The 22,482-nt window shown below is 42.2% G+C and overlaps 1 protein-coding gene across 1 annotated transcript in view; it reads right to left on the reverse strand.

Moving 5' to 3' along the window:
• Positions 1 to 365: 365 nt before the first annotated feature.
• Positions 366 to 22,482, reverse strand: part of Tmem45b (transmembrane protein 45B) — a 45,121-nt gene continuing 23,004 nt past the window's right edge. Inside the window, exons 2-6 of the mRNA XM_041656900.1 lie at positions 6,317 to 6,516; positions 3,902 to 4,111; positions 3,293 to 3,477; positions 2,764 to 2,909; positions 366 to 1,592 (exon numbers count right to left, since the gene is read on the reverse strand). Coding sequence (XP_041512834.1) covers positions 1,478 to 1,592; positions 2,764 to 2,909; positions 3,293 to 3,477; positions 3,902 to 4,111; positions 6,317 to 6,500 — 840 coding nt within the window. The 5' untranslated portion in view covers positions 6,501 to 6,516 and the 3' untranslated portion in view covers positions 366 to 1,477. The remainder of the gene's footprint in view (positions 1,593 to 2,763; positions 2,910 to 3,292; positions 3,478 to 3,901; positions 4,112 to 6,316; positions 6,517 to 22,482) is intronic.

Raw genomic sequence — 22,482 nt, forward strand, 5'->3', positions numbered from 1 at the left:
CAAGTTGTAGACCAGGCTGGCTTTGACCACCTGTCTCTGCCTCCCAAGTGTTGGGATTAAAGGTGTGTGCCACCACCGCCCAGTCTGTCTCTGTACTTCTTAACAGTGTCCATCACTATAGTGATACTTCATTTGTATTTTAATAAATAAAGCTTGCCTGAAGATCAGAGAGTAAAACAGCCAGCCGGGTCAGGCTTACAGACCAGGCAGTGGTGACACACACCTTTAATCCCAGTAGCCACACTAGTTTGCCATAGAAACCGGGTGGTAGTGCTGCACGCCTTTAATCCCAGCACTAGAGAAATATAAAATATAAGATGGAAGGAGACAGTTCTCACACAGTCTCATTCTGAGGATTTCTGGAGGCAGGATCGCCATTTCAGACCGAGGTAGAGGTAAGAGCCAGTGACTGGCTGTTTCACTTTTCTGACCTTTAGGTTGAACCAGTATCTGTCTCTGAGTTTTTATTTAATCTCGCTACACATCACACTGCCTAATGATAGCCTCAGGAGTTCTCTCTTACTGTCAATTCCTTGATGGATATCTCATTAATTCTTGCAAATGTTTCAATGCTAGGGAAGTGGCTGTTTAATAAATACCTGGTGAGGAAAGTTAAAATTCTACAAAACAACATGTCCAGAATCAATGGTACAGAATCAAGTCTATATAAAAAAATTCAAAATTCTTACCCTTTGGTTTTAGCTGTTTTAAAATTGGAGGCCTTTTCATAATCTGATTTTCCCCTCTGTATCTAGGAGCTACAGACTTGCTATATAATGTTCGTCAATAGGATAATGTTGAGGAATCAGGACTTTGAGTTCTCAGCTGAGTTGTCAACTAGCTCCTTTTGATTGAAGAAAATCATCTTTCACCTAATTTAGTCTCCGATCAAGGCCAAAAGGTAGTGCTCTGGGATGACTTACTAGAGAATGTTTCAAAAGTCAGCACTTAAAATACCAAAGCTTGCGAGTTTCTTTATTATTTAACAAACGTGTTAGAATTTTGGCTCTGAACTGAAGGCAATGCATTGTCGATCACTTAAGTCTCAATATATTTTTGAGAAGAAAGTACCTGCGTGATTGAGAGAAGAGGGGCAAGTTATCAGAAGCAGCATGTGCTGGCTTGTTAGATTGATGGGTTATTTCATCCACACGGTCACTTCCTGTTGTAGGTGTTCAGAGTCCTAGAGCAGTTCCTCTACAAGAACAGGCTTGCTACTGAAAGGTCTATAATAGTATTACTCTAATATGGACTTTATAAGTTAAATTATGTGTAAAAATCCAAGTAGCATGGTACATAAACACCTGAGGTCCAATTTCCTGTATTTGAGTCTCTAACTCTGTGTTAGATGAGGAATGCAAATATGGAGCCCTAAGAGCACAGTAGGGCGAACCTTAAATAGAGGGGACAAGCTGCTTTTGTTCCAGCTATTGTTGACAAAGGATGAGGTCTCTCTCCACTTCCCCAAGGCCTGATGTCACTCCTCATCTGAGCCACTCAAAAGGGCTGACTGGTAAGTGTGATCTGATGATGTCAGCTTCTGAATCCCAATGATTTCTCCTTCTGCATGTCTCTTCACCCTAGTCAGAAAGCTGCAGCAGACATAAGAACCATTGAATTAGCCTTAAGTCCTCTGTTCACTAACTCCATGATGTAAGAGAATGACAGAGCCTTTCTTTAGGTATCTATTAAACATGGTTATAGCACATCTACACACTTCACTTCCAGGATTCTATTTACAGAAGAGAAAAAATCAACTGGTAACCAAAACATTATTATTATTGAGACTAGATTTAGGCCTCCCTCTTGTCATCTATTTTACTGACAAGAAAGTAGAGCTGGAGGAAACTTTTTTTTTTTTTTTTTTTTTTTTTTGGCCTGGGGTTCTTCCTGGATGAAGTATATATCTCCTTTAGTCTAGGGGAAATAAGACTTGGGGCGGGGGAAGGCAGAGGCAGCTTCCACAGCAACAGATCTCCATAATAACACATGCCAAATTTTAGTTTTCCATTTAGTAGTTGGTCAGATTACTCAGGCTTTATAGCCTTGTTTCCCCGTTTGTTAAAAACAAATGAAGCTACATAATAAAGTGATGAGGGTTAAAGGAGTTAACATGTGGTGCCTGGGGCAGTAAGTGCAGGCAGCCAGTAGTTCTTATAGTCTATATTATGTTAAAAGGTAATTAGAAAGCACTTTCTGCTCTTAGACGTATTTTGATGTCTGTATATTTGGGAAGTAAGCAAAACAAGTTTGAACATAGGTGATGGATCCACCAAACCAGTGACAGGAGGGACATCAACCCAGACAGATTGCTGGTTTGAGGATTTTCCTATTATGTACCAGCTTAAAATCTGTTTGAGGCCAGGAAAGCAGGCAGTGGTGGTGCATGCCTTTAGTCCCAGCACTCGGGAGGCAAAGGCAGGCGGATCTCTGTGAGTTCGAGGCTAGCCGGTCTACAGAGCGAATTCCAGGACAGGCTCTAAAGCTACAGAGAGGTTTTTTGTTGTTGTTTTTTTTTTTTTTCCCCAAAAGTCTGAACTGTACTTGAAACCTAGATTTAGCATGCCCTAGTCAGCCTGTTTAACATAGCTGAGCCTCCTTACACTCTCTGGCAAGTAAGAATTGTGGTAATTGCCCTACAAATGAAGAGTACCTCATACAGAGTTCAGCATAAAGTTGGCAGTAACTAAGTAGTAGGAGTGAACCACCAACACTTAGAGCCTGGTTAGGGGGAGAAATTTGACAGCATTGGTTTTAACATACCAGTAAACAAGAGAGAAGTTGATGGCCGTGATGCAAAGGGCAACCAAATAGTGCCAGCAGAAGCACATGGTGATAAACATGATATTGTCCATGTCTTTCTGGTCCCATTCTGGTGTTCCAAATGGGGGGAACAGGACAAATCCAATCTGGAGGAATAGAGGAGAGAGTTTCTGGTTGATTGTCTAAGAAGCAGCCCAGTGGTCTCCATGTGTTCTACGCTATGTCACAGGTCCTGCACAAAGTCTGATTGCTTCATAGGATGATTTAAAAATAGCTAAACTTTAGGGCTTTCATTTTATATGAGTACTCTAGTAAATACAGAGTGCCAGAAAGCTATTGGTGGAGAAAAATTGCATAGGTCAAGGGGTGGTGTGGGGATTAAAAGGTCACCTAGACCAGACACCATGCCCTCACTCCCCTATACCCCTACTGTATCTGCTGCATTTTCAGACAAATCACTTGGGGACTTTTCTTGGGCATTTCCAAGGGGACTTCTCAACCCAGACCATATGAGGAGCTTGAATGATACCTGCCAGAACCAGGTTCCTTGAAGAATGAGGAGACTGGTTCGGAAAAGCTCCAGCACAATATTATCCCGAAAGATCACCTCTAAAGAGATACTGATACTCCCTCCAAACAAACCAAACAGCAGAAGCGAATGGATGTGCTGGTCCAGTGGAGGTCGGTTGTGGACGTGGAAATAGAAGAGAAAACCTGTTGCAAACCAATGACAGCCATCAGAAACTTGCTTGTTTCTAGTTAAGAGGGTTCACTCTAGCTTTTCCCAATTATTGGAATTTTTCCCCCCAATACTTGTCTCAAATCAAGATTCTTCAGCATTCAGGAAGCCAGCTGACATGAGCACTGACAGCAAGCACATGCAGACGGCTAGTTTTGTGGGTCTCTTGAGAATATAAAAGAATGTGTCTGTCTGCAGACTCCATGACAAGCAATCCAGAGTGCATGTAGTAGGTCAGCTGTGGTGCTGGGTTGTAAGCAGTTGGATGAACGGGGGAACACATATACGCACATATAATGTCTTGAGGATTGATTTTTCTGAGGAAGGTCATATGTTAATATTTTAAATTTGGATACAAATTCAACTTGTCCATCTTTCTTCCCCATGTCTCCAAGTTACCTTCACTGAATACTGCCATAGCCAAAACCAGCCTGTCCACCCCCAGGGGCACAGTGTTGAAGTAAAGGTAGGTGAGCATGTCAATGATTCCTGAGACACCAAAGAACAGGTACATGGTGCTGTGCTGCCAATTCATGAGCTTTGTCCATTGATTCTCATGGTAGAGGTGGAGGTGAGGCCCATCTGGAACAAACTGCTCGGCCAGGATCCCTGCCAGGAAGTAAAAATAAAAAAGGTGATGGCAAAGGTGTCAACAAGACAAACAGGAGATAGCAGAAGTTGCCGGAAGACATGAGCCAGGTCCAGATATGGGTGATAGTGGACAAAGGTCAGCGGACTGACTGCAAAACTACAGCCAGAGAAAATTTCTCTGAGGAGCCGATGGAAACATCTGGCCCTGGGTGCTCCTTCAGGGTTTGAGGTTGGAGACACAAGGACAGAAATAGAACATACTGGTCCCCAGGGAGTTCCTCAGCAGAGATAACAGCATTGTGACTGAGACATTGCTCTTCTGTTGTGGAAGAGCAAAGATGTATTATATTTGTTTATGCTGCATTTGTTTAACTATGAAGATGTGTTGCTGTTCTACCTTGCCTACCTAAGGCACCCGATTGCTCTAACAAAAAGCTGAGCAGCCAATAGCTAGGCAGTAGAGGGGTAGGAGATAGGTGGGGTTGGTGGGCAGAGAGAATAAGGAGGAGAAATCTAGGTTTAAGAAGGGAGAAGAGAACGAGGGAGAAAAGGCAGCCGCCAGCCAGCAGACTCGGACTTGGACATACAGAAAGAAAGAAAGGTAAAAGATCCCTGAGGGAAAAGTAGCTGAAGAGAAACGGGTTAAATTAAGTTATAAGAGCTGTGGGGCAAGCATAAGCTAAGACTGAGCATTCATAAGTAATAAGTCTCTGCGTCATTATCTGGGAGCTGGTCGGTGGTCCAAAAGAAGGCCTGCTGCAATCTTTGGACATCAGTGAGCCAGGCAGATCCAAGAGAGGATGAGGCTGAAGGGACACGGAACAGAAGTCACAGTGGTGTCCGATGTGCAGACCTGAGAGGGTATGTGCTGGGGCTGCCATAGAGTGGGTACCCTTCCTCACCACAGCCCTGTGTTTAAAACACGGTTGAGCCTGTGAGGCCTCACAGTTTCCAGCCACGGTGCCTAAAGAGAGAGAAGTGAAGCCAGACTGAAGAAGCTATACTTTGGGGTTTCTTCTCTTTCTCTCTCACTGGCAAGCCCTGGTGGCCCTAAACTTGCCATCCTGTTGACTCTGTCAAGTGCAGGGATTGCCTGTACCACTCATGGCTTTTGTCCCTTCTACCTTCTATCATGTTTAGAAGGCAGATTTGCCTTTATGCTTGGTGTCCAAAATATTTTGGAGGAAGCCTGGAAGTGGCTCAAATTTGCATTCGCCTGTAAGGGATCAGGAGGTTAGTGAAATGGTCCAGGAAAGTGCCACCGATAATAGAACAGGAGACCTGTGAAGTGGGGACTGTGTGTGCTCAGAACAGTGACTTGCTGGCATCTGGCAAGAGCCCTAGAGCGGTGCTGAACAAATGTCACTTTCACCCACTCAGGAGGGCAGATAAAATGTCGTTTTTTTTTCTTCTTTATGAAAGGGCAGTGTGTTTTCCTCACCATTAGCTCCACACAGAGCTGTTGATGCCTGCAAGAAGTCCTGGCTACATCTGGCTTGCAGGAGGGGTTAGTATCAAAGCTTCACGGCCAGACAATGGTAGGCCAAGGACAAGCTGCAGATGGATCTTGGGGATCAGCTCGCCAGTGCCCCCAGCAGGTGTAGCTCCAGGAGCTACAACTTGCTACTGTTGTTACTGCCGGTCCCTGGAGCCTGCTGCAGAGTGGTAGTGGGGGATTTGGTGAGAAAGAAGCAGGGTTAAAATCCTTCACAGACCTCTGAGGACTTCTCAACCTTTCTGTTGCCTGCCTTGTTGGCCTCCTTGAGGGTAACCTTCCTAGTAAATGCTTGCTACTCCTGGGTGGGAGGTATGACAGTGGGTTGCTGTTAACCACTCTTAGGTCTAGAAAGAGACTATTTGGGGAAAGATTATTTATTTTAAACTAAATCCTATTTAGTGTTTTCCTTTGTTTTAAAAAAAATTACCCCCCATTTAAATTTGTATTTTCTGTTTTTCACGTAGTATTTGTTGTGTTTCTATAACTTCTGTAGGGCAAAAACTGGTTTACTTGGTAGTTTTTCATGGGGTATATACTAATGTAAGGTCCTGTTAGCTATTGGTATAAAGCTTCATACACAATGGCTAGTAAAATAAAACAGACAAACAGTCACCTAAGATCATGCCCTGTTGTGCTTGTTAGGAAGATATCCATTCCATTTCCAGGAAATGGGTTGAAGGTTCTGGGTGTGGGAGGAGATACCATAGACAAAATTCTCTTCTTACCAATGATTGCAAACGCAGTCTTGACTGCACCTTCGATGATCTCAATGCGCTGTTGCTGCTGGCTCAGTCTGTTCTTCTTCAATCCCTTTTGATGAAAGTACTTCAGTGGGTACTTCACTGACCACCATAGCCCAAATATCAGAAAGAAACTCCCTGGGAGAGCGTGGCCCTTGAAGTTTGCCATCAGTATTTTAGGACACCTAAAAGATGGGGACAACTATTAGGTAATTGAGTGATGAAGACATAAATACATATAGATGTGTGTGTGTGTGTGTGTGTGTGTGTGTGTATGTATGTGTGTATGTGTGTGTGTATATGTGTGTAGAGGCCAGAGGGCAACCTAAGGTATGCAGTGCCACCTACCTCACTCGAAGACAGGACTTGTTGGCCTGGAGCACACTATCTAGGCCAACTGGCCAGTGAGCTCTGCAGACCTGCCTGTCTCCCTAGCACTGTGATCACAAGGAGACATCAGCATGCCCAGCTGTTTTACATGAACAGTCTTTCCACTCTATAGTTTGAGCTTGAGTTCATCGTGGTGATCTCGCACCTTCTCTCCATCTTCTCTCTCTGTCTGTCCTTCTTTTGAAGGGGTAACCATAGCCTCTCCCCCCTTCCTCTCTCTCTTTTATTTCTATCTCTATTTATCTCTTCCCTCCGTGATTACTTTACCCTTATACCCTTTCCAATATCCACCAAATAAACTCCATACTCAAGCTCTCTCTGTATGGCGTTATCTGTCTGTCTCCCACCCACCGAGGTCTCCCACCAGGGGATCTGCCAGAGTTGCATGAATCTTTCATTGGTTTCCTAAACTTAACCTTGTCCTCTGCTCTGCCAACACCTCGCCAGGTCCAAGAGACACCAGACATGACAGTTCCACACCACAAATCCTGGACAGGAGTTAAGCAACCAGATACCCCAGGACGTGTCCAGCACCCAGCTTTCTCAGGTCTCCCAAGACTCTGGAAGTTCACAAATAAGCAGGAAGCAGTCTTGAGAAGCTGATGTCCCCATCCCCTTAGCCTGCCATGCCTAATTCCTCGCCTTTTTATTATAAGAGAAAGATGGAGATGTTATCATTCTGCTGATGGTCCCTGTCACCTGGGTACCCTATCCCTGATGGTTAATCTAGACAGGTGCAATTGAAAGCACAGTGCCATTTTCGTAAAACTGGGAAGGTACGTCATTAAAGCTCAGACGTGATGTGCTTTTACTCCGTTTGTCAAAATTCTGAATGTTAACGATTTATTTTGAAGAACATGTTAGGAACTAGGTGGTGACTGAACGAACATGGAGGAAGGGAGACGATTGTTGATAGTAGGCATGCAGGCTCACTGTTCATGTTCATGATGTGTAATGAACACACAGTTCTTGACTGCTTAAATTCCCCAGAACCAGCAGTGAAGCTCAGCAGTACAGTGAAATCCTGTTCTAGCCTCTCCTCTCTACATTCCATCGTCTCTGGCTGTCGGGCTGTCAGGGAGATTGCCTCTGTCTGGCCTTTTAACCAGGACGCCTCATACAGACCCTCCTTGAATTTTTTTCATTTCTTCACCTTTAACGAAGCAGATTGTTTAACCACTGCTGTTGTTGTCATTTTATTTTTAAGATTGGAGCTGCCGGGCAGTGGTGGCACACCCTTTAATCCCTGTACTCAGGAAGTAGAGGCAGCCCAGCATCTCTAGAGTTCAAGGCCAGCCTGGTCAACAGAGGGAGTTCCAAGACAGGCAGGGCTGCACAGAGAAATCCTGTCTTGGGGGCAGGGGAATTGGAGCTGTGACACATGCCAAACTGGTTCACTGCCAGGCTTGGTGGCTGTAGTGGTGGAATAGGGGTTGATGATTCACTCATGGGGCCTCTTCCCATCTGATTTCTTGTTGGATTTCCTGTTTTCTTCTTATCGATATTCTGATTCCTTTATCAATCTATTCTATTGTAGCTTACTGTGCTTCCTTAAAGCAGTTATTTGGAATTGCGTTCTGATAATTGCTCCCTACAGAGGTCTAGCAAAACCCACTTCTTGTTCACTGTATGTTTGCAATAGCCCCGACTCCTCCCCGATTCAGATGTATAAAATAAATGAGCCAAGTCTTCTGGCTACTGTTGGTATAACTCCGTCAGAGCACATTGCCCACGAGCTCTTCTGTATGTGCGTCATTTCTTCATTTCCCATCATCCCAGTTAGACCAGTCTCTAAGGCTTTGCAAGGTCATGGTACTTTTGGTGTTACTTTCTGATTAAAAGAAATATATACATATATCAACCACCAATCGTATTATAATTCCTCTAAAAGAGTCCTTTTCTGCCACTTTCCAGAATTTTCTTGCTGGCAGCAGCTTTCAGCCATGCCTCTGATTTCATCTCTGTGAGTGATTCTCTGTATGTTTTGGTTTTGTTTTGAAGTGGGGGTCTTATGTAGGACAAGCTGGCCTTGAACTGAAAATCTGGCCTTGAACTGAACATCTGGGGTCACACATGCTCACCACTATGCCTGGCTTTTTGGTGTTTCTACCTTTAAAACAATGTCAGTTGAACTTCTTGGGTCTATAATGTAAAGTTCTTCATCAAATTTGGGAGTATTTCACTTAGTATTTCTTCATCCCCCGCCCCCTTCTTTTGGAGCTCATGTTAGATGTATGTGGGAAATTTAATATTTTCTCATGAGTTGCTGGCTCTGTTATTTGTCTCCATTCTTTTTTACTCTGATCCTCAAACTAGATTTTTAAAAAGTGTTTCCATTCAATGCAATGTCCATCAAAATCCCAGCAAAATTCTTCAAAGACCCCGAAAGAACGGTACTCAACTTCATTTGGAAAAGCAAAGAACCCAGGATAGCCAAAACAATCCTGTACAATAAAAGAACTTCTGGAGGCATCACAATCCCTGACTTCAAACTCTACTACAGAGCTACAGTACTGAAAAGAGCCTGGTATTGGCATAAGAACAGACAGGAGGTCCAATGGAACCGAATAGAAGACCCGGATATCAATCCACACATCTTAGAACACCTGATCTTTGATAAAGAAGCAAAAAATATCAAATGGAAACAAGAAAGCATATTTAACAAGTGGTGCTGGCATAACTGGATATCAACATGTAGCAGAATGAAAATAGACCCATATCTACTATCACCATGCACAAAACTCAAATCCCAATGGGTCAAAGACCTCAACATAAAGCCAGCCACACTGAACCTTATAGAAGAGAAAGTGGGACGTACACTTGAATGCATTGGCACAGGGAACCACTTCCTAAATATAACCCCAGCAGCACAGACACTGAGAGAAACAATTAATAAAATGGGACCTCCTGAAACTAAAAAACCTTTGTAAAGCAAAGGACATGATTAACAAGACAAAAAGACAGTTTACAGAATGGGAAAAGATTTTCACTAACCCCACATCAGACAGAAGTCTGATCTCCAAAGTATACAAAGAACTCAAGAAATTGGACACCAAAAGATCACATAATCCAATAAAAAAAAAAGAGGAGTACAAACTTAAATAGAGAACTCTCAACAGAGGAATCTAAAATGACTGAAAGACACTTCAGGAAATGTTCAACATCTTTAGTCATTAGAGAAATGCAAATCAAAACAACTCTGAGAGTCCATCTTAAACCTGTAGGAATGGCCAAGATCAAAAACACTGATGACAACTTATGCTGGAGAGATTGCAGGGGAAAAGAGAACACTTCTGCATTGTTGGTGGGAATGCAAGCTGTTACAACTCCTTTGGATGTCAGTGTGGCAATTTCTCAGAAAATTAGGAAACAACCTTCCTCAAGACCCAGTAATACCACTTTTGGGTATATATCCAAAGGATGCTCAATCGTGCCACAAGGACATGTGCTCAGCTATGTTCATAGCAGCTTTGTTTGTCATAGCCAGAACCTGGAAACAACCTAAATGTCCATCCATTGAAGAATGGATAAGAAAAATGTGGCATATTTATACAATGGAGTACTACACAGCAGAAAAAAATAACGACAGCTTGAATTTTGCAGGAAAATGGATGGAGCTAGAAAACATTATTTTGAGTGAGGTAACCCAGACACAGAAAGACAATTATCACATGTACTCACTCATAGGTGGTTTTTAAACATAAAGCAAAGAAAGCCAGCTTACAAACCATAATCCCAGAGAATTTAGACAACAATGAGGACACTAAGAGAGATTTATGTAGATCTAATCTACATGGGAAGTAGAAAGTAGAAAATGACAAGATCTCTTGAGTAAATTGGGAACATGGGGACCTTGGAGGAGGATTGAAGCGGGGGGAAGGCAAGGAGGGGAGCAGAGAAAAATGTAGAGCTCAATAAATATCAATAAAATAAAAAACAGATAAAATAGTGTTTCCAGTTACTTGATTCTTTGTCCCCTTTCTTCCCTCCCACCCCGTCTTTTCCCCTTCCCTCTCTTTCCTGCTCCTCCATCTCTACCATTCTCCCTCACCTTTGAAATAGGTCTCACTTTACAGCTACTCCTGCCACATTCTAGGATCACAGATGTACATTACCATAATGTCCTGCTCTCACGGGTTCTTAACTTTGGAAATCATACTTGTCAGTGTTAGAATTTCCACTCTTGCCAGATAGTGGCGGCACACACCTTTAATCCCAGAATTTGGGAGGTAGAGGTAGGCAGATCTCTGTGAGTTCGAGGTCAGCCTGGTCTACAAGAGCTAGTTCCAGGATAGTCTCCAAAGCTACAGCGAAACCCTGTCTTGAATAAAACAAAACAAAATAAAAAGGAATTTCTACTCTTTTTTGTAGTTTGCAAGTCATTTTCATTATATTTTCCTTTAATCCTTTAAACAGTTTCAATTCTCTGAAGATACTTTAAAAAATGGCATTGAAGTCTTTGTCTATTAAATATAGCATTCAAGCCCTTTAGAATTTGGTCCAGTTTCCTTTGTCTTTGATCGCTGAAGTAGTTCATCATTTACTGTTTCTATGTCTTGCCCATTTTTCTGTAGCAGCTCTAACTCCAGTGACTTGCCTGGATTATGGAATCTGTCTCCTGCATGATGTGCAGATTCCATCTTTACTTGCCTATAATTCTTCTCCTTTAATTTATTAACTTAATTTCATAAAGGTTACACCTTTTTAAAAAGAGATTTATTTATTCATGTAATATATATATATATATATATATATATATATATATATATATATATATTTGAGAGTTTGCATGTATTCCTGCATGGCAAAACATAGTATCAGAGAGAAGAGGGCATCCGATCCCATTGTAGATGGTTGCGAGCTGCCATGTAGGTGCTGGGAATGAACTCAGGATCTCTGGAAGAGCAGTCAGTGCTCTTAACTGCTGAGCCATCTCTCCAGCTCTATAATGAGGATTCATGAATTCTTTTTTGTTTGTTTTTTGAGACAGTGTTTCTCTGTGTAGCACTGGCCATCCTGGAACTCTCTCTAAACCAGGCTGGCCTTGAATGTAGAGATTCGCCTGCCTCTGTCCCCGGAGTGCTGGGATTAAAGGCATGTGCCAACACTGCCCAGCTCATCCTTATTTTCATAAGAAATAATTGAGAGTAGTCAGCGAATTGTTTGGGTAGAGGTTTGCTTGAGTACCTTAATTCTGCATGGCATGCAGTCTATGCCAACCCATCTGTATATGGGTTAGAGAAGGCCAGCTTTCCTGTCTTCCTAGACCTTCATTTATTACTCGAATTACTCAGGTCCCCTCAACATGTTAATAGGGGATGTGTAGAGAGATTTTTCTCAATCCTTTTATATAACTTGATTGCAAAACTCCTTGCTAAATTCCTCATTGGTCTGGTGCTCACCATGAGTGGGACTGCAATGACGGACTAGCAAAGCTGTTTTTTTTTTTTAAATTCCTCATTCCTGAGTATTCATTATATGTTCATTTCTCATGCTCAATAAAGCCAAAAATTTTTCAGCCCCTCAACCATCACTTGGAATTTAGTCTTTGTGTGTAAACATTTTCATGGTCAGCTAATCTTACTTAAAAGTCATCAACTGAACCAGTGTGTTATCTATGGGCATTCATGTTCTTACCTGAAGATAGAAGCTTTCCAAGAATAAATGCTTCTCGATTTGTTGCTTACAATTGATAGCTTCTAATAGCTTCTAATTCTATGAAGTGATTGGTTTTGGCAGATTTATCTAATGTGTAGAATTAGATCTATCTTTCCCCCCTCTATTTTGCAGGTGAAATTACCTACCATATCTTCATTCTGATATAGCTGCAAAGGCTCCTTCCATTATTTTGCTTAATGGTTAACTCAGTTTCTTATTAAGATCAAGCCTGTGATACTCCATTTTATTGACTTTAAAGGTGCAGAAAAACCCGCTTTGCAAGCGCCTGGTGGAGCTTTGGAGACGAACTGGCTTCTCCTTTTCCCTGGCCCTCCTTAGTTTTTCTCCTGAATAGATTATGTAAACGCTGAGACCTTATCTGCATCTGTGCACCTGGTACCAGTTTGCCAAGCTCTGCCCTTGCTTTTTTATTGGCCTAAAGTTCACAGTGGTGCAAGGCAGGCCTACATGGAAGGCTGAGCACCTTGACCCGATTGTGGGTAGAGATGGAGGGGGGATGATTCCTCCCAGTCGCAGATTAATGGCTTACCTCCCGGGATGAGCTGCGTTGTGGAACAAATGGTAGAGTTTATAGGCCGAGCCAATTTTAGTAAAGAAGAAACCAGGCAATGACTAACTTAACTAGAAAGAGATTTCTAATAATTTGAATAAGTAAATAGATTAAGGCCTCAGTGGTCTCCTCTCTAGTTGAGGTCTCCTTCTCCTGTCCTCTAAAATAAGGGGAACTGCTTCATTAAAAAAAAAAAAAATGAGTCCTTTGATTAGTAAGTTTTGTTTTTTTCTCAACACCATATGTATGCTATGTATTTTTTTTAAAAATAAGTACCAGATAAAAAAGTAAGTACTTCAGCAATGTGCTTGGTGATATACATAGGAAGAGTGGCCACTACACAACAGAACTTTCCCAGTGGAGTGAAAAGTTCACCAACAGGGAAACAAACACAAGAAGATGCGCTCACAAAGGGATAGTCCCAGCTTTCTTCCTTCAATACATGTTCTAACCTTTTATAATCAGGTCCCAGTTTTTCAGGGATGGCAGCAGTGAGAACTTGCCTAATGGTTTAGCCAGCAGTCTCCTTCTGTTTCGTTATCTAGGAAGATTGTTAGAAGGACATTAACAGCTGGAGTGGTGGCGTTGGCTTCATTTTCCTGTTCTCCTTTTTACTCTTTTCCCCAGTCTAGGATCCTGAAATCCATGGATGAAAAAGTAGAAGACATGAGCAAGAAAAAGCATTCTCTGGTGGGTTTTGGTTTTGCTGTGGTCTAGTATTTCCTCAATGTGCCCTAATTCCTCCCTTTTGGGATGGTAATGTATATTCTGTGCCATTGTATGTTGTGAAGTGCAAAAACTTCCTTTTTGATTTTGCATGAAATCATAGTTATGAGATTGCCTTGAGTCTCAGAAGAGACTTTGTACCTTTAAACAGTGCTGACACTGTGAAAGACGATGGGGACTTTTGAAGTTGAACTCAAATGCATTTTGCATTATGGTATGGCCAGGGAGTGGAATGTGGAGGTTTGAATGAGAAATACCCTCTATAAGCTCTGATACTTGGGCCCCAGTCGTCCCCAGGTGCTAGTGCTCCTTGGAGATGCAGGTGTAGCCTTGCTGTAGGCAGTATGTCACTGCAGGCAGCATGTCACTGCAGGCAGACTGTCACTGGAGGCAGACTCTGAGAGTTTATACCATCACCCACTTCTAGTTTGCTTTCTGCCTCGTGTTTGTGGCTGAAGCTCTGATCTCTCCGCTCCCTGCTTTGACTGCCTGCTCTCCGGCTTCTCCCACTATTATGAACTCTCCCTCTGGAACCATAAGCCCAAGTAAACTCTTGTCCTATGAGTTGCTTTTGGCCATGGTATTTTATCACTGCAACAGAAAGTGACTGACAGACACACTTGGGGATAATTCTGTCACCACTAACCACCCCAGACTACGGATGGAATTCAGCGCATAAGAGAGGCAAACCCTCTACCATTGAGCTACATCCCCAATCCTAATAGGTCCTTATTGTCGAATAGTTCACTATATGAAACCCAACTGGTTATATGGTCTGTTAGGCCTGTCACAACAAAGTACTGCAGTGGGGATGGGGTGTTGAACAATAGAAATTTGTTTTCTTACAGTTCTGAAGATTAAAATCCAAAATTAAAGTTGTGAAGTTATGATTTTTTTTTTGGTCTGGGACCTCATTTATTGGCTTATAGATACATGTCTTTCTTCTGTCTTCATCACATAGTCTTCCCTCTGTGTGTGCTTGGGTTCAAACATTCCTGCTATAAGAACTCGAGTTGTGTTAGAGGAGCGCTCACCCAGTGACCTCATATCTAACATAATTCCTCATATCTAACATAATTGCTTCCTAAAGGCCCTACTGCCAAATTCCACCTTCTAAGGTACTAGGAATCAGGACTTCAGCAAATAAATTTGATGGATGTAGTTTGTTATCACATCCTGCCTAATTTTCCCTTCACATTTGGGAAGCCTTCTCACATGCAAAGTATCTTCACTTCTTCCCAACAGTGTTGAAGTCTTAGCCCATTCCAGCCTTGTGGTGGTTTAAATGAGAAGAGTCGTATAAGCTCAGAGATTTGAGTGTTTGATCACCATGGAGTGGTACTATTTGCCAGGACTAGTAGGTGTGGCCATCTTGGAGGAAGTTGTGTCATGAGGGGTGGGCTTTGAGGTTTCAAATAGCCTGTTCCATGCCCAGAGTCTTTCTCTTCCTGCTGCTTGCAGATCTTGATGTAGAACTCTCAGTTCCTCCTCCAGCGCCATGTCTGTCTGCCTCACACTATGCTTCCCATCATGCTGATAGTGGACGAAATCTCTGAAGCTGTAAGCAAGCCCCAATTAAATGCTTTATTTTCATAAGAGTTGCCTTGATCATGGTGTCTCTTCACAGATAAAGAACACTAAGACACACTTCGACTCCAGAACCCCAGGTAATCTCCTCGGCTGGCTGTGGGTAAGACTTAGAAAACTCTGCTCTACCTGGGATGCTTTAACACAAGAAGTTACCTGCTTTCTAAATAGGCATAGAATGAACATTGCCATCACAACAGGAGGGACCATAAAGAGGAAAGTTGTGGGGTCTCAAACAAGTCTGAAAAGTCCATTAGCTTTTAAGGCTTCAGAGTAATCCTTTTTGGCTTGATGGTGGCAGTGGCTCTGTCCTTTGGTCACTAGCTGGGGGATCCTTGGCCTTCAGAAACTGAGATGACCTCATCTTCTAAAATGCTAGGAGTAGCCTTGCCAGTTAGAAAACCCAGAACTTCCAGGTAACTTCTAGGCCTAAAGCAAAGAGGATTGTGAACAGGGTGGAAAACAAAACTGGGCCCCTGCCAGACAGGGTCTGTCTAAGGCAGCCTGGCTGCAATCACAATCAGCCCTCTTCACTCCCCTATCTTGTGTCTGTCTGATCTGTGTCATATAGCCAAAGACATGCAGGTTTCATAGCACAGGCCATGTATTAATCAAGCCTGATTCCTTTCAGTGCAGGACTTCCCGTTCCTTCAGAACATTTAAGAGTAGCAACACTGGCTGGTTTTATGTCAACTGGGCAAAAGCCAGAGTCATCAGAGAGGAAGGAGCCTCAGTTGAGGAAATGTCTCCATGAGATCCAGCTGTAAGGTATTTTCTCGGTTGGTAATCACTGGGGGAGGGCCCAGCCCATGGTGGGTGGTGCCACCTCTGGGCTGGTGGTCCTGGGGTCTGTAAGAAAGCAGGCTGAGCAAGCCATGGGAAGGAAGCCAGCAATCAGCAGTCCTCCATCAGCTCCTGCCTCCAGGTCCGGCCCTGCTCCTTGGTCATGGTGTTTTGTTACAACAAAACCCTAACTATGACAAGTTAGGGTCACAGTTGGTTTTTCTGGCAGAACTGAAGCCTCTTTCTTGCCTTGGACCCCCACCATGACAGCTGTTAATAAATACCTTACCTGAAGAACAATTTGACTTTTGAGTCCCCATGTTTCTTCTCCCTTCTTCAAACTAAGACAAATGGAGACAAATCACCCTGTGGGAGGCTTGTACTTGTTGTGCTCCCTACGTCCATATTTAGTTTTTTTTTTGTTTGGCTAAGAGCTTGAGAGGCAAGCCTCAATGGATCCTCCTGGGCAGGGGCCTCTTTCAGCTCTTCTCACCCTGCTTTCCTCCTGAAGCTTCTCCAGGTCTTGGGTTTCCCTTCCCCCAGCTTCTCATTCCTGTATAACCCTGCCTTCTCAGCTCTCTTAGCTCTCTCCCTCTTGGTCCTCTTCTCTTGCTCCCCACCCTCCTTCTCTCATGGCCCAAATCTACTGGCCATTTTTGTGTACTACTTTCTCTCCCTACTCTGGACTCTTCCAGAGGCCTTTGGCTGTACTCTCCTTCATATCTACAATGGCTGACAGAAATGTCTTCAGACGACTCATTCTCCTCCTCTCTTCTTTCAGGGTGAAGCTCTCTCCAAGCTGAGGTGGACTTCATGAAAACTCTTCTTTCACACTTACTGAGGAAGCTCATGCAGAGGATTCAACAACAAAAGTCTCCCTTCTCTTAATTATGTTAGCTGTCCTTTGAGGTCCCTGATACAGCATTCATAATTGTGTAGACCTGCTGTTATATATATCCTTGGCAATTGTTTTGATATAATTGTCGTTATATGTTTTTTTATATCCTAAGGGGAAAATGAAAAACAAAATATGTGGCCTCTTTATAGATTTTAAAGTGTTCATTGAGTACTATTGGTATATGCTTAATTTTAAGAGCATACATGTATATGTTTGTTCATATGAGCATTTTAAGATTATTTCTAACTGTTAAAAGCAGATTTTACAAAGCTCTTATTTTTGTCAGTCCAGGATAAGATACAACTCTAAAAATTTTTAAAATCTCCGAAAAATTACATTTATTGTGTGTGTGTGTGTGTTCACACATATGCCACTGTGCTGGGGAGTCAATGTTTGGTTGGAATCTCCAGCTCTCCCCTGCCTAACTAAAAGGCTCCATTCCTGTCTTTCTCTCCAAACCCTGCCCTCTCAGTGAACCAAACAAAGAAAGGAATCAAAGGAAAAAAAAAATCCCACCCTAAAGTTCTGCATACTTGGTGGCTGCTACAGTTTCCTCCCCTGAAGTTGCCAGCAGTCCAAGACCTTGTCTAAAGCAGTCAGTTTTTGACTGTACTTGGGCACAAACCCAGCTTGTGGTGGACATGTCATCATCCCTCACCTACAAACTATATAAACTCCCTGCTTTAGTTCGGGAGAGTAACTTCTCCAGCCTTGACCTCTGGAACTGGAGAACTCACCTGGGAGTTGCTTTGCTCAAATAAACCCTTTCTTTACTGTGTCAGTTGGGCTTAATTTGGCTTATCGTGTCAGCATAGAACCCTATTATTGGGGTACAGAAAACCTATTAGTCAGGACAACTTGTGGGGTGCCGTCACTCAGGGATCAAATGTAGCTGTCAAGCTTTGTGGTTATAAGCAAAAGACACCGAAACCACTGAACTAGAACAATCCATGGGTAGAAAAAAAAGTTTGCTTTAGGAATCAAATCACTAGGCTGTCCTTCAGGGCTCAGAGTACAGCTGTCAGCAGGAAAAGCCTTGTCAGTTTTAAGGGGACAGGTAGCTGTGGGAAGAGAGTTTCTTACACTGCGTAAAGATGTATAAAGACATCTTAAGAGGTCCCCTAAAACCTCTAGGCATTATAGGCCTTGGTTATAGTCTTGACTAATCTTCAGAACTTGATGTTCCTTCTTATTGCAGAAGACACTGGGGACTTGAGTCACAGAACATGAAGAAATAAATCTAGTGCTCATCTGGAAGCTTCGTCTCTACTGGCTAGCCTTGATGAATATAAAATGGATGTAACATTGCAGCATAGTAATACAGTGATGACATTGCTAGACCTATAATTAATGCATCTCTCAACCCTCATCTGAGAAGTTTCTCCTTGCGATAGGTGGCAGTTAGTGAAGAGATCCTCAACTGGTTAAATGTGTGGAGGAAAAGAGACTGTGGCGTGCTCAGTCCCAGATGGGATGTACATATCACATTCCCTACCCAAGGCTCAGGGAATCCTCTCAGAAGGGTGGGTGGAGAGGTTGTAGGAGACAGAGGTGCTGGATAACATTAAGGAAAACGTTTTTGCAGGCACAACAGGACAGTCATGCATATGAACTCCCAGCAATTATGATAGTGTGTGCACGTGACCTGTTCAAGCTCAACCAGACAAAATCCCAGCATGGAGGAGGGAACATGGGCACCCAAATCCCACTACGAGCTGAGTAGCTGCTGGCATTTGTTATCTGCTGGGAGAGAGCTGGTTTTCTTTAGTGATGTGGGTTGACCATGCTCCAAAGCAGGCCTTACTTCCAAGTGTAGTTGGGCAACACAAACCGGACTTGATCAAGGTGCTGGGGGATGGGGAGAGTTGGGTGGGTAAGTAGAGAGCACAGATATGGCCAAATATATTGTATGGAATTCTCAAGGATAATATTACTTGAAAAAAATGAAGACATCTTGAGATTTATAATCTTAATATGTTTCATTATATAATTTCTCTTTTATGAACTTCAACTTTAATTATATAGGCATATAATTATATTATATAGTGTTCCATTATATAATTTTTATTTTATGCCTTCAACGTTAATGTTTTGCCTGTGTTTATGACTGTTAAGCATTTGGAAAGCACGTGTGTGTTGTTTTCTTTGTTTCAAGTACAGTTTTCTGAGTTATCACTTAAAATATAATTAATTGTGTTATTGAGAAAGAGATATTTTCAGGATAAGAAAGATATAAAAAATAGAAAGGAACTGTCATATAAGAAAAAGAGATCTAAAGCCATAGATATGAATTTTATTGTTGGTAAGGAAGATTAGTGAAAAAGGAAAATGCTTTTGGATGAGAATAATTTTATATAGCAAAATAAGATTTGATCCTAAAAGAAAAGATTATTCAAAATGAAAATATATTAGGCCAGGAGGTGGTAGTGCACACCTTTAGTCCCAGTATTCAGGAGGCAGAGGCAAGCATCTCTGTGAGTTCGAGGCCAGCCTGGTCTACAGAGCTAGTTCTAGGACAGCTAGGACTGTTACCCAGGGAAGCCTTGTCTCAATGAACAAACAAACAAACAAACAAAAATAAAAAAGAAAAAATATATTAGGACAAATTCTAGAGGTTTTGTGTAATGTAGAAAAGGTGATGAAAGTTGGAATGTAAAGAAAGGGCACAGGAAATAATAAAGTTGATGATAGTTAAAAGATTCTTGAATTTGCTAAATTGAAATTCAGTACCCAACATCTTAGCTCACAGAGCCTGGCAGCATGCACAGGCAAACACAGTTTTGAGTTAGATGGGGTCCCAGTGTTGAGAGGGGGAAGTAGACATAAAAGCTTTTATTCCTAATCAAGAAGTTATCTCCAATTGACATCCACTTGCAAAGGAAAAATTAGTTTTCTCCTATGGAAAATGACTGTTTCTCACTAGGCTGTTAACCACATTTCAGGGCACGCTCCATGCTCAGCGGTAGAAGCCAACACAAAATGAACTCAGTGCTATTTTTGTAGACTTTTTGTCTCACGTTGCTTTGTTTGGACTTTTTTTTGTTTACTGGTTTTTTGTTTGCATATTATGCTTTCCAATTTTGTGTTTTTATGTTTTGTTTTTTTTGTATGTATGTGTTCTCCTTTTTTAAAAAAATTCTGGTTTTTGTTGTTGATGCCACCAGAGAGAGAGAGAGAGAGAGAGAGAGAGAGCGCAAACATAGAGTTGGGTAGGTGGAGAGATGGAGAGGAGTTGGAGGAGGGGGCATTATGATTAGAGCATATTGTATGACAAATTTTTCTCAATAAAGAAAACTTAAAATACAGTACTCTAAATAAAACTGATGCATAAATGCATTTTTGGTTGATTAAATAAACAAAGATAAAAAGCCTGTTTCTCTCGGCTACGACCTTTAGTTCTTTTTTTAGAAAGTGGATTCATTCACAGTTTCATATATACCCCCTACTTTGCTTCCTTAGGTCGCACTCAGTTCTTAATTAACTTTAGATAAATACTTCTGTTATATATCACATGTAAATACCATGTCAGATACAGAGCACAAAAGAGAAAGTCCAGATCCAGACTATGATGGCCAATACATTTGATATGATCCAGGAACTTTTTCCTTAGTTGCTTTGCCAGCTTCTTCTACCTCCTGAGACTGCTTTCTTGTCTTCTCAGTTTCATCTAAATCCAATCTTAGGAATAAGCTGTCTTCACACCAGAGGACATGGAATATTAGGCCTCTGTATGCCTAAAATGTGATGTTTGGCTAATGGGAGCTATAAACTAAAGTTCCCAGAAAAATACTGTGTCCCTGTTAAATATTTGAGGTGGACTAGAACCTCAGTGATTGTGGCGAGCCAGAGCATTGCAGACCAAAGCATATTGGTTTTTCTTAGCCTTTTTTAAGTTTGTGTTATTTTTTGAGATATGGTTTGCTGTGGAGCCTTGGTTGGTCTGGAACTCACTGTGTAGACTAGGCTGACCTTGAACTCATAGATATCCTCCTGCCTCTGTTCTCAAAATGCTGGGATTAAAGGTGAACCACCATGCCTGGCTACTTAAGCCTTTCAAATAGAGCCAATTTCTCTCTCTCTCTTGGTTTGTGACCTGACATTCCTGTGACAGCAGCTCTTGTGCTAGAAGATTTAGGCAACTAGTCTCAGGCAGTGCACTCCTGGGAACTCCTTATCTGAAGATCCAGCCAGCCAGGTAAGCAATGGTAGACTGGGATGCTGAGAGGCCTGTTCTGGGCTATAGTCTTTGAGGCATACTCTCATTTGGCTTGATGGTGGCAGTGGCTCTGTCCTTTGGTCACTAGCTGGGGGATCCTTGGCCTTCAGAAACTGAGATGACCTCATCTTCTAAAATGCTAGGAGTAGCCTTGCCAGTTAGAAAACCCAGAACTTCCAGGTAACTTCTAGGCCTAAAGCAAAGAGGATTGTGAACAGGGTGGAAAACAAAACTGGGCATTCCCTCTCTCTCTCTCTCTCTCTCTCTCTCTCTCTCTCTTTTTCTCCCTCTCTCTCTCTCTCTCTGCTGAGAAACTGAGGACCAAACCCAGAGCCTTGCACTTGCTAGGCAAGCGCCCTACCACTGAGCTAAATCCCCAACCCTGGCATTCTCCTTCATATACTAGACCTATACATGAGAGTTTGCTTACTTTTCAGGGTGGAACCATTCATTCTTTTGTATGCCAGGGTTCATCTCTGCATTTAGATACCACAAATATCTTAAAAAATATTCCTTTGCCATTTTTATTCCCTCCCACATTACAATTATTCAAAGAACCCAACACTTATGATCTAATGTGCTTCTCTTTTAAAGTTTTGTCTGCCCTTATAGCCTGTGTGGCCCCTCTCTAGGCTGGGGTTGCGTACAGCATCAAGTCAAGGCTGAAGATGAGAGACACTTACTCACAAGGAAGCATGCAAGACCAATAGTTCCAGTCCTCTGCTAAAAAATCAAAAGCAAACAAACAAAAAGGAGCTAGAGACAGTACCTAATAATGTGGCCCATCCACAGACTGAGCACAGAGATTTATTACGAAATGGAAGAGGCTGTCACCTGTAGGGAAAGATCTGGTCTGCTAATCCCTGCCAATTAATTGTCCTGGCATAGACGCTAAAGCTACTATATCAGTCAACTGGAATTAACTTTAAAGAAAACAGTGACAACCCAAATAAAAACCATCTTTACAACCTTAAGTTGGGTGGGTAGGGAGGTAAGGGAGGATAGGGAAGAGTTGGGGAGAGGAAAGAATATGATCAAAGAATATTATGTGAAATGCTCAAATAAGTGAAAATTAATTTTTAAAATTCTTTACTCTGATGCTTTCCTCCCCAGTCTTCTCTAACACACCGTATAAATGGTTTACCTATCCAAAACATTCTTTGGTTTGTTGATACAACAACAAAAGATTGCCCCAGCACTCTTTCCTCTGACGATGCCTGTGTTCTTCCTCTAACTCCTTGACTTACCCCCAGTACCCAGTACAGTACACTTAAGATTTTCCCCAAATTCAAAAAATCCAACTCCAATGGCAACCCTGTAAT

This window comes from Microtus oregoni, unplaced genomic scaffold, assembly GCF_018167655.1.
Source record: "Microtus oregoni isolate MIOR12 unplaced genomic scaffold, Mior012 000008F_ref0000371, whole genome shotgun sequence".
NCBI lineage: Eukaryota > Metazoa > Chordata > Mammalia > Rodentia > Cricetidae > Microtus > Microtus oregoni.